The sequence below is a fragment of the Podarcis muralis genome, chromosome 4, assembly GCF_964188315.1.
Source record: "Podarcis muralis chromosome 4, rPodMur119.hap1.1, whole genome shotgun sequence".
Classification (NCBI taxonomy): Eukaryota; Metazoa; Chordata; class Lepidosauria; order Squamata; family Lacertidae; genus Podarcis; species Podarcis muralis.
In genome coordinates this window covers 34,383,094-34,395,347 of record NC_135658.1, presented here as the reverse complement: position 1 = coordinate 34,395,347, position 12,254 = coordinate 34,383,094, and the positions used below count along the sequence as shown (strand labels likewise).

The 12,254-nt window shown below is 42.6% G+C and overlaps 2 protein-coding genes across 2 annotated transcripts; one reads left to right on the top strand and one right to left on the bottom strand.

Annotated features, from left to right (window-relative positions):
• Positions 1-506: 506 nt before the first annotated feature.
• On the bottom strand, positions 507-4,927 carry LOC144327488 (uncharacterized). The gene is made up of 3 exons (XM_077927171.1): positions 4,698-4,927; positions 2,924-3,044; positions 507-1,564 (listed from the first exon to the last, which is right to left on the bottom strand). Exons 1-3 carry the CDS (start codon positions 4,891-4,893, stop codon positions 1,423-1,425), a joined length of 459 nt encoding a protein of 152 aa, XP_077783297.1. The 5' UTR covers positions 4,894-4,927; the 3' UTR covers positions 507-1,422.
• Positions 4,928-9,414: 4,487 nt separating this feature from the next.
• On the top strand, positions 9,415-11,855 carry LOC114595856 (lymphotactin-like). The gene is made up of 3 exons (XM_028726618.2): positions 9,415-9,604; positions 10,502-10,619; positions 11,646-11,855. The coding sequence occupies exons 1-3, from the start codon at positions 9,535-9,537 to the stop codon at positions 11,776-11,778; spliced, it is 321 nt and encodes a 106-aa protein (XP_028582451.2). The 5' UTR covers positions 9,415-9,534; the 3' UTR covers positions 11,779-11,855.
• Positions 11,856-12,254: the final 399 nt, after the last annotated feature.

The following is a 12,254-nucleotide window of genomic DNA, read 5'->3' as shown; positions in this document are numbered from 1 at the left end:
AAAATTATATAAAAATGTGTCTGTTAGGATAAATTCACACTAAAAGCCTGCTGAATTGCTAAGGTTTTCTTAAGAAAAAAATGCAAATTTCTGAAGAAATGTGGCAAACTGAACAAGATTGGAAAAATGATACATTCAACAGCATCACAAAGGAAAATGGGAAAATGTGTATGTTAGGAATAGAAGGATCTGTCAATTTCTGTTTATTTTTTCCAATCTTGTTCAGTTTGCCATAGATCACTGTGACAAAAGTGGCACATTATAGCTAGGAGATGTGTCATATTCCTTTTGGCCGCTTGCTGACTATGTCTCTAGAATATATCAGACCTTTGCAGGAGACCTCCCTCTGAATGAATCCTAAATTACTAGACCTGAATATATATATATATATATATATATATATATATATATATATATAGTGTGATGGAATAGAAAAAAACATAGAAAATAATCCTGGAACTGTGGGGTGAAGCCATATTTATTTATTTATTTATTCATTCATTCATTCATTCATTCATTCATTTATGTGGGTATTATATACACATACACTTTACATCAACAAAAATGATCCCAGGTCAGTATACAATAAAATACAATAAAAATACAATAAAAACAACAGTAAAATTGCAACACTATTAAAACAGCAGTATGTGAACCAAAAATCTAAAAGGCCTTGCAGAATGAAAAATATCTGTGTGGTGTCTCAAGGATGACAGAGAAAGTGCTAGGCAGGCTTCTCTAGGAAAGGAATGCCATAATCAGGGTGCAACAAAACAACAGAGCATATAAAATATGGAAACGATCAGGGATTAGATCTGGGAGGGATAAGAGCATAGAAAATGATCATATATTGGTCTGTCTAGCTAAGCATTGTCTACACAGACTGGCAGAAACTCTCCATGGTTTCAGGAGGTGCCAGGAATTGAACCTGGGACCTTCTGCTTCCAAGACGTATTCTCTACCACTGAGCTATCATCATTCCCTTTGATGTGCCCTGTACAGCTAGCTAAAATTGAAATTATTGAATGAGCTGACGCCTTATAATAATTATAAATAAAGAATACTAAAGCAATTAAGATGAAAGGCAGCAGTCCATGGCCTGTGTTCACTCGGCTTTGCTTGACTGGAGGAAGGCATTCCAAACGATGTTGTTTCAGAAACTATATTTCCTGGTCCACAGGTGACCTGGTGGTTCGACATTGTTTGATTACTGATTATTTAATTTCTATACTGCATAGTTTATTAAAGATATCTCTAAGCGGTGTACAGAAAACAGAAGCAACAACAGACAAGTTAAGCAAAATATTGCAAAAATACACAGTAACATAAAAATGGTACATTAATGCAAAGTTACTGAGATATATATAAATCAATATCAATTCATTTTCTTTCTGACACACCCTTCTTCTGACATGCTGAAGTCTAGCTGGACATGATCTGAGGACTAGATATGCTCATTGTGGTTCTGTGGACTTTGTTTTTTCTGTCCACGTAGTGAATGATGTTCTTCACCCAGGGACGTTCAAGTTTCACACAGACCCTGGAACCATCTCTTAATGTTAATCTGCAAGACAACAAAAGGCAAGCCAATGCAAATAAGTTATGTGGCTTATATTCTTGTTTATAGTCCAAAACATCTGGGGGGCACCAGGTGAGGGAAGGCTGTTCTACCTGTAGCTTGAATGCTTGTTTGTCACATTATGGGGGGAAGCAGCTTTGTGTGGGGATGTGCTTGCAAGGGGAAAGTGGTCTTAAAAATATAATGCTGGTCTAAATGAACTAGTCCGGCTCAGCAAGGTCTAGTTTTAGTTTTTCTTATGTTCTTTCTCTGAGACCTTGAACATTCCCATGCATATATGGCGGCCATTCAAGATGCTTGAACGTTATGGGAACTACAACTCCCATGATGCCTAGCCACCACAGATACATGGCACATGCAAAGGTGGAACCAATGCTTGCGTTATGAGGTAATCACCCTCCTGAGTCTTCTCTATCACACATATATACACTGCTCTAATATTACCTATTATTAACCCTTTGTTTTTCCTCATGGAATGAATCCCCTCCCCAGCTTACTTGCTACTTTACAGTTGAAGACTAGACAATATACCCTAGCGTTACATTGCAGAAGAGAGCTGTGATCATGATGAGATAAGCTGATGTTAGCAATCACTGCTTAAGTGCTCTAGGATAAGTGCTAACAAGGCCTGGACCTGATCTTTATAATATAAGATTGATTTATAACTATACTTGTAAGAGTTAGTAAGAATCTGTATAAAGGTAAAGGGACCCCTGACCATTAGGTCCAGTCATGACCAACTCTGGGGTTGCAGCGCTCATCTCGCTTTATTGGCCGAGGGAGCCGGTGTACAGCTTCCGGGTCATGTGGCCAGCATGACTAAGCCGCTTCTGGCGAACCAGAGCAGCGCATGAAAACGCCATTTACCTTCCCGCCGGAGCGGTACCTATTTATCTACTTGCACTTTGACGTGCTTTCGAACTGCTAGGTTGGCAGGAGCAGGGACCAAACAACGGGAGCTCACCCCGTCGCGGGGATTCGAACTGCCATCCTTCTGATCGGCAAGTCCTAGGCTCTGTGGTTTAACCCACAGCGCCACCCGCGTCCCTTTAAGAATCTGTATAGTCAGCACTTATTTAGTAGGAATTAGTGAAATGTCACATGCCTGGTAAACATTTTGGAGGAAGGGACTATTTGATTTATAGAGGTAAGCCCCGAGTAAGGTCCCATGGTTGGGTCACTGGTGCCTATCCTTTAAGTGCATTCTAGGATGGCATGAGAGTCTGCCATTAGCCACTCAGCTGTCCCCCTGTTGATGTTCATAAGAATTTCTCTGGCTGTATATGACCTAAATCATTATAAGGCCAGAAGAATATGCCAAAATAATAGCAAACAGATACTCACATCGCATCTTTCGCTAGTCCATGTTCCAGCTTCTCGTAATCAACAACTCTTTGCTTCTTGATTGGTTTTTCATGATACCCCTGACAGACACTTCGTGGCCTGGTCTGAGACCCAAGGCTTCCTTAAAAAGACATAAAATAGGAGGGGGGGGGGAATGAAGCTTCCACTTTTATTTTATTTTTTGTTTTCCTTAAAGTATAATCCCACCATGTGATGTGCAAGCCATTGCAGATTACCAGTCTGGAAGAGGAAGTTTGAAATTGCATCAAGAAGCAGAGAGGTGGTTCATGTTCTCATCAGAGTATGTTGCTCAGTATCAGCTATGCCCAGAACCCTTTTTGTTGAATATAAGGGAGCTCTGGACCCAGCTGAAAGAACAGAAAGCACCTGGCACACGTTTAAAGGGGCAAACAGGTTGTCATGGTCAAGGGTCTGGAAACCAAGCCGTATGAGGAATTGTAGAGTTGGGATCCCTGCCAACTCTACATTTCTATGATTCTATGATCACAACAAAAATAAGATAATAATAAGAACAACAGAACATGATTATATCTTCCACAAAGGTGGAAATGCTTCAGGGATGCAACAGAATCAGTAGACAGTTGCCACACCTGGAATCAACAAATGTGCCAATTTTGGTTTTGCTTAGTTTCTAATTTTTCCAGTCTTAAGTTCAGTCTTCTGCATTTCTATAGCAGTTTGCTTTTTTTTTTTTTTTAAGTTCTCATGAAAATTCACCATCACTTTAAGGATAATTTCCCATATTATGCACATTTACTATGTGGTTTTGCCTAATATACACATCTTGCAAACCTATTTTCCCCAACAAAACATATTTTTGTATGTTGTTTTTGCTAACATAGGCATTTTATGCACACTTTATCCCAGCATGTGCATTTTTGCACTGCATCGGGGGAACTGCATTGCAAAATCCAGAGTATTTCAAAGGGTGTCTGTTTCACTTGACCTATTGAATTGGAATGTGCAAATTAGGGAGGCTCTCCTTTATATTTGAAGCAAATTTAACTTCTCCCCATCTCCACCTGCACACACAAATGTTATACTTTAACATACAGTGGTGCCTCGCAAGACGAAATTAATTCGTTCCGCAAGTCTCTTCGTTTTGCGAGTTTTTCTTCTTGCGATGCATGGTTTCCCATAGGAATGCATTGAAAATCAATTAATGCGTTCCTATGGAAACCGCCTTCAGACCAGGTCCGGGGACAGTCTGTCCCCCGACCTCTTCTGAAGGCTGGGGGGGGGGGGGGACAAGGGCTTTTCTTCCCACCCCCAGCATTTTTAAAAACCCCGGGACAGCGGAGGACTTCTCCGCTGTCCGGGGCGATCTTAAAATGCTGGCGGGCGGCATTTTAAAATCGCCCCGGGACAGCGGAGGACTTCTCCGCTGTCCGGGGCGATTTAAAAGCCCCTGGGAAGGCAGGCAGGGGGGACAAAGACTTTTGCCCTGTCCCAGAGATTTCCCTATGGGCTTTTGTCTTGCGAAGGAAGCCCATAGGGAAATTCGTTTTGCGAAGCGCCTCCAAAACGGAAAACCCTTTCGTCTAGCGGGTTTTCCGTCTTGCGAGGCGTTCGTCTTGCGGGGCATAAAACAAGACCTTGTATCTGTTTTGGGAACTGGATACACAATAAAATGGATTAGGGTTCTGGCAGCACTGAAAGCTGTTTTGCCACTATCTAAAGCAATGTAAGGATTTTACCCCAAATAGCAATTTGGATGCTGCTGCTGAACAGAAGAATAAAATCACACACATACCTCTTATAATGCGTACACTGAAGAGCTCAAGGAAAGCAATGGCAAGAATGGCTGCCATATAGAATTTCATGGTTGGACCTTTCCTCAGGTGATGAGAGTGCAAGTAACTCAAGACTCCCTTCACCAGACCTTTATAGGTCACTGGACATTTCCCGTGCAAGTGGCGTAATGGGGAGGATGAGAGGCAGATGATCATTTTTGTCCAACGAAACCTTTCTGTGCTGTCACTCACCGGAAGCTTTTTTCCCCTGTCACGATATGGTCACTTTCTAACATTTCACTGGTTAGTATTATTTCAGGCACAGAAAAACAGCCTGGTGGAAACCGACCCAGTGACATCACTAAGCTGTATGTGAAGCCACATAAACCAGAGTGAAAACTCAGCTCAGAAAGCCAGCTTGTATAAACAGATGACCTATGGCGGGAGTAGGAAACCCCAGACCTGAAAGATAAATGCATCCCACCAAGGCTCTCAGTCTGGCCCTCAGGATAGTCCCTAGGTCACACCCCTTACCTGCCCTGCTCTGCTTCCTTTGGGTGCTTTTGGACGGCTGGACCATGTCCTTGATAATCTGATAATGATAGAATGAAAGTCACAGGAAACAGTGGTGTCTTCATGAAATATGGTTTTATTCACACCTTTAAATAGACTGTGTGTAAGATGGAAGGGTGTGCAGCATTAACACTTCAACAGAGTTTGTTCTCCCATTAGATATCTAGGTGGTTTCCCAATGCCATTATACTGGATTCTCACAGAACAGAATTGGGCACCTGTGTGTTCCCAGCTTCAGCTGCAAGTTGAGATTGGTCCCAGGTCTATTGTTCTCTTACACAGCAGTAAGGAACCTATATCAGCTCAAGGGCCGCATTCCCTTCTGGGTGGAGAAATGAATTTAAATTTTATGTTTCTATAGTAGGCTAGTTTCTACATGCACATAAAAATGCACACCTGTCCTCCACCCAGGCAAGAATGAGGCAGGATCAGAGTTCAAGGACACATTCCAGTCAGGTAAAAGCCCATCTTTTGGAAGCATCTCCAGCCACTAGTTTCTGTGGCAGCCAGTCACCTATAGTCCAAAAGATACAACAGACTTTTTGAAAGCCATTAACTTAACAAAGTTAAGGGACGCGGGTGGCGCTGTGGGTAAAAGCCTCAGCGCCTAGGGCTTGCCGATCGAAAGGTCGGCGGTTCGAATCCCCGCAGCGGGGTGCGCTCCCGTCTTTCGGTCCCAGTGCCTGCCAACCTAGCAGTTCGAAAGCACCCCTGGGTGCAAGTAGATAAATTGGGACCGCTTACTAGCGGGAAGGTAAACGGCGTTTCCGTGTGCTGTGCTGGCTCGCCAGATGCAGCTTTGTCACGCTGGCCACGTGACCCAGAAGTGTCTCCGGACAGCGCTGGCCCCTGGCCTCTTAAGTGAGATGGGCGCGCAACCCCAGAGTCTGTCAAGACTGGCCCGTACGGGCAGGGGTACCTTTACCTTTACCTTTTAACTTAACAAAGAGGTTTGTTTTGATCATTTTAGCAGTCTCATTTTCTACAGAATCTCATCCTACAGGTGTAAAACTACAGGATTGGAGGGGACACCAAAGATGACAACCAGGTTAACTCCCAATCCCATGATAATATAATAATCACACACACACACACACAGAGAGAGAGAGAGAGAGAGAGAGAGAGAGAGTTAAGTCCAGTCAAAAGCGACTATAGGGTGCAGCGCTCATCTCGCTTTCAGGCCAAGGGAACCAGTGTTTGTTCACAGACAGCTTTCTGGGTCATGTGGCCAGCAAGACTAAACCGCTTCTGGTGCAATGGAACACAGTGACGGAAATCAGAGTGTACAGAAACGGCTTTTACCTTCCCACCGCAGTGGTACCTATTTATCTACTTGCATTGGTATGCTTTCGAACTGCTAAGTTGGCAGGAGCTGGGACAGAGCAACAGAAGCTCACCCCGTTGTGCAGATTCAAACCGCTGACCTTCCAATCAGCAAGCCCAAGAGGCTCAGTGGTTTAGACCACAGCGCCACCTGCTCCCCTATTCAGCACTCTAAGGGAATGCATCTCCATGTAATTTCATGGCAGACTCTAGAGCTACACAGTCTAGATGTGAAATTACACTTGCTCCTAATTATATCCTTCATGTCATCAGGTGGAAAAGCAAGATGTCAACAAAGTGTCCATGAATTGCTGGAATTTGCTCATATTGTAAATATAAAACTACTTCTGGAAATTGCCCCAACAAATGTTTATAGATATTGTAGATTAGCCTGATGAAAACAGGCATCAACGATACCTAGAACAGGGTATGTGGATGTTTCATCTTATAATTATAAATCAGAAAAATTGTAATATTAAGGGTTCTTTTTAATTATATGGATTTTTAAAGAGATCTAATAAGAGTATCTGAAATTAAATGTACATTTTTTAAATATCAAAGCTCATCTTTCACTTTTTTTAACTCCTGTCACTCACAGCACATAAGGTTGGAATTTTGGTATGCTGGTGTACATATCTGTCAGGGTGCTGTCAGCGGCTCCCAGTTAGTTGCCCAGGAAAGTATAAAGACAAGGAAATGGCTCTTACAGTCCTTTTTTTATTTCAAACTTTACAGAGACAGTCTAGAGAACCCAGCTTCTGGGATAATGGCGTTGTCCCGAGTGAATCTCCACCCCCCTTCTCTCCCACTTCCTCATTCGTCGTCATCATCATCTCCTCTACGGGTGCCACTAAGTGCCCTCTGTCTTCGATCTCTTTACTCTCCTATTTTTAAGGCTCGCCGGGTTCTGGGAGATGGTGGGTCTGGAATGCTTTCTAGTGACAATGTGTCAGCCAGCTGCTGCTTCTCCTCTCCTCTCCTCTCCTCTCCTCTCCTCTCCTCTCCTCTCCTCTCCTCTCCTCTCCCCTCCCCTCCCCTCCCCCCCCACTTCTCCCCTTATCTGCCTCTGAGCTATGAACTCTCGCAAATCGCTGTTGTAAATCTGTACTGTCTTCCTCTTCCTATGCTCTGGAAGGGTTGGGATGGGGAGGCGGTCTCCACCACTCCTCCTCCTCTGCCCAGCCCCTGACAATATCTTCACCTTTCATTCATCTCATGGATGGAGAACCTGTGACCTTCCACATGTTGGACTACACTCCCATAATGGCCACTGGCTATGTTGGTAGGGCTGATGGGAGTTCAACAACATCTGGAGGGGGCTGCAAGTTGACCACTCTTGATCTAGGCCCTTGTTTGCCTCAGTGGTATTTTCTTCCAAAAGCATCCAATAAATACTGTTCTCTAGAGATTTTAGCGTTTGCATCCCAAGTAGGGATATCTTTCTTACTCGGAAGTTTAGCCCCTTTAATATGCACAGCTGCCCATGGAAACATTTTCCAAAAGCCATTAATTTCTGCATATATTTCGCACTGCTTTACCTCTTTCTTTCAGCCTGACCTACAAAACAAATTCAGTGCCGGTGATGACTGAACCGATGTTAAGGTACTTGAACATAATTACCGTCTTTTTTGCTCCATAAGACACACCTGACCATAAGACGCACCTAGTTTTTAGAGGAGGAAAAAAATAAATAATATATTCTGAACGAAACAGTGGATGTATGATTTTTGTGGTTCATGCTTCCCCAGAATGCTTTTAGAACCTTACAGGTCCACCACATATGATAGAAGGTGCCTTCCTTTTTCTTACATTTCCAGCAGATATTTGCACTTGTCTTATACATTTTTGCAAGCTTACTAGGAGTCAAATACCACCGGTACATCATTTTCATATCATTTTCTTTCAGCGTACAACATGCTGAAAATTTCACCACTGCCCAAGCCTCCCTTACCTGGATTGTGCAGAGGTGCCTGGCAGCAACAATGGCAGATTCTGGTGAGATCTTGTGAGATCTCACTGAGCTCTTGCAAGATCTTACAGAGCTCATGAGATCTTGTGAGATTTCAGGAAGATCTCACAAGATCTTGCTAGCCTAATACTGTTATTAAACCAACTAGATTTAGTAGGATTATGCATAGGGTTTCCATGTTGGGTTGCAGCTAGCACTGTCAGCAGGGTAAGGTCCTGGCACTTACATGACCTCCCACTACTGACATTGCTGGTGCTGGCAGGGTTGAGTAAGGTTGGCACAGTGAAAACACACCAGTGCAGTGATGCTTCGGAATATCAATTGCCCTCCCCCAGGATATGTCATTCCCTCTCCAACCTGATTTTCTTCTCCCCACCCCAGTAAGTTGGCCTTCCCTGGCTACTGAGCACACTCAGTCCACATTGGCCTGCTTTTGGTTTCCACAGTCCTGCCAATACTTTCCTTGTGCGTGAGACAGTGGTGCTGGTTTGGTCCCACGGCCAACAGTACTCACACCCGATCATTAGAAATGGAGCGAGTGATTATCTTTGAAGTCCTGTTATGGTTCTCCATTGGTACACACGAGCCTCTTCTCTGAGCTACACATTTTCTCCCTGATTTGTGTGGTGCCTTGTGGCTCTTCTGAGCAGCATCAAGATGAAACCATAGACACATTACTGGTTTCCACTGCAGAGAAAGAACTTTCTTTTGTTCCTAAAATAAAACTGACTTTTGAAGTGCTAAAGCAGTAACCACATTGTGGCAGGAAAAAGCTGTCGATGAGGGGCTAGCAGAGATGAAGGTTTTTTCCCCCCTTCACCTGACTAGAAAAAAACCAAACCTGAAGTGTGTTCTCAGATTTTCCGCCTCTCATCCTCCCCATTACGCCTCTTGCTCAGGAAGGGTCCAGGAAGGGTCCAGCGAGCTATAAAAATCTGCTGAGGGGAACCCTTAGTTACTTGTAGTCCCACCACCTCAGGAAAGGATCAACCATGAAAGTCTACACAGCAGCCATTCTGACCATCGCTTTTTTCGAGCTCTTCAGTGTATATATTATTACAGGTATGTTTAAAATATTATTAATAGTAGTCGTATGTTTTTTTCATATCCTGGGAAGCGTAGTTTGTTAAGGGTGCTAAGAATTGTTTGAATAACCTTATTTCCCTCTCTGAGCTAAAATTCACAGAGCAGTTTAGCAATCCATCTCCACACTGGAAATTCTGAGAACTGTAGTTCTCAGATGATAAATGTTGTTGTTGTTTAGTCATTTAGTCGTGTCCGAGTCTTCGTGACCCCATGGACCAGAGCATGCCAGGCACTCCTATCTTCCACTGCCTCCCGCAGTTTGGTCAAACTCATGCTGGTAGCCTCGAGAACACTGTCTAACCATCTCGTCCTCTGTCGTCCCCTTCTCCTTGTGCCCTCCATCTTTCCCAACATCAGGGTCTTTTCCAGGGAGTCTTCTCTTCTCATGATTTGGCCAAATAGGGGACTCCTAATGATAATTTCCATATGGATGCTGAAATCTTTTTCTGTGCACCTATGTTCCTACCTGGATTGATAAAAGCCGAGAAATGTTTTCCTTGCAGTAGAAGTGCAGTTTTCAGGGTGGGGGAGAGAGAGATTTCAATCACCACCCTAAATGAGTAACAGTTGTGCCTTATTGTATTGTAAATCCAATAGCTAGAAGACCAACCGGAATCAGAATCACTTGCAGACATGCAGGAACAAAAGCCCTATAAGGAACCCCTTTATTTTTTGTATTTTAAAGTTGTTTTACACTTTTAAATAGCGTGTTTTTATATTAACGGAGGTTTTTTAAATTGTTGTACCTGCCCTGAGACATTAGGGTGAGGGGAAGGAAATAAGTTCTAATTCTAATAATGATGATGATGATGATGATGATGATGTTCTTGATTATTTGATGCCAGTTAAACTTATATTTTATCTCTTTTTAAGGAACGCTTGGATCTCAGACTATGGCACTCGACTCCTGTATAACCTTGGACACAAATGAAATGAACATCCGAAGATTTGCTAGTTATACAACCCAAACCAGACCAGTAAAAGCTGTGATGTAAGTATCTTGCCTAATCTTCAACTGTAAAGTAGCCTACAAGTCTGAAGAAAGAGACATGCTTGCGTGACTTTCCAAAGAAACACAGATTCCAGTTAGAAGTAGTAGTATTACCAGTGTATACTATGCAATGTTCATTCCATGTTCTATCTGATAACTGTCTGGGTGGGTGACCAAATATGTGATTAATATAGGAGACTATTGCATCATGGCTATGCTCTGCCTCCCTATCAGAGGCAGCATGCTCTTGCCCTCGGGTCCCAATTGCATGCTTCCCATGGCATCTGCTGGGCCACTGCGAGAACGGGATGCTGGACTAATAATAATAATAATAATAATAATAATAATAATAATAATAATAATTTTTATTTATACCCCACCCTCCCCAGCCAGAGCCGGGCTCAGGGTAGCTAACACCAGTAAAATTACAATAAAAACACAATAGGAAAAATAATTTAAAATACTAATTTAAAATAACACCCTCCCATCAGATGTCAAAGCAATAAACAACTACCTGACATTCAGAAGACATCTTAAGGCAGCCCTGTTCAGGGAAGTTTTTAATGTGTGACATTTTAGTGTATTTTTGGTCTCTGTGGAAGCTGCCCAGAGTGGCTGGGGAAACCCAGCCAGATGGGCGGGGTACAAATAATAAATTATTATTATTATTATTATTATTATTATTATTATTATTATTAGATGGGCCATTGGCCTGATCCAGCAGGCTCTTCTTGTGTTCTTGTTTTAAGTGGAGGCATCTAATAGTGTCCAGCATTCATCATTCAAACTTCCAACCTATTATTGACATCAATCCAACCAGAAGCCAATAAAATTTTAGCTGCAATCCTTTGCAAGTCTACTCAGAAATAAGTCTCATTGAGTCCCATTGTGCTGGATTCCACTTGCTCCTAGTGGACACAGAACAGCTGCCCAAAGCACTGTGTTTTATATTTCACATAGAAATACAATCCACAAGAATTCTTCAACAAAATTAAACTTAGTGATTTGCTTTCTATTCTCTTGCAGCTTAATCACCAGAAGAGGTGTCAAGGTCTGTGTGCCACATGATCTTCCATGGGTGACAAAAACCATGAACTACTTGGACCGAAAAAAGGCAATGCAACAAAGAAGAACAACATCTAGGAACATGACCAGCTAAGCTGCAGCACATCAAATCATCAATAGCTGCTCATAACTTTGGCTAATTCCTGACTGGAAATAAAGTTACTGAACTGATGTAGTTTCACTGGAATCTATTCATCCATCAAAGCAATGCTGATGCAATCACAGCATTTTAATGCTGCCTTTAGTCTTAATTATTTTAGGATAACCTTTTTTATTTATTGGAAGAAGGCAGCTATTTCAATATTTCCAATTGTAGCTGTTTTCAGTGTTTGGGGAGTACTTATTCAGAGTTTCCCTTTTCATCATATTGTTTCTCTGGTTTATAGTGTCCTTCGAAGACAATATTAATCTAGAGTGTTCTATGATTGCATACATAGAATCATAGAATCATAGAGTTGGAATAGACCACAAGGGCCATCGAGTCCAACCCCCTGCCAAGCAGGAAACACCATCAGAGCACTCCTGACATATGGTTGTCAAGCCTCTGCTTAAAGACCTCCAAAGAAGGAG

Bases quoted from the DNA above. Each gene is read 5' to 3' on its own strand.
- LOC144327488 (XM_077927171.1), bottom strand. From the start codon at position 4,893: ATGATCATCTGCCTCTCATCCTCCCCATTACGCCACTTGCACGGGAAA. The intron at 3,045-4,697 runs GTATGTGTGTGA...TGTCTTTTTAAG, and splicing joins CAGTGTACGCATTATAAGAG to GAAGCCTTGGGTCTCAGACC. The intron at 1,565-2,923 runs GTGAGTATCTGT...GTTGTCTTGCAG, and splicing joins GGACTAGCGAAAGATGCGAT to ATTAACATTAAGAGATGGTT.
- LOC114595856 (XM_028726618.2), top strand. From the start codon at position 9,535: ATGAAAGTCTACACAGCAGCCATTCTGACCATCGCTTTTTTCGAGCTC. The intron at 9,605-10,501 runs GTATGTTTAAAA...TCTCTTTTTAAG, and splicing joins CAGTGTATATATTATTACAG to GAACGCTTGGATCTCAGACT. The intron at 10,620-11,645 runs GTAAGTATCTTG...ATTCTCTTGCAG, and splicing joins AGACCAGTAAAAGCTGTGAT to CTTAATCACCAGAAGAGGTG.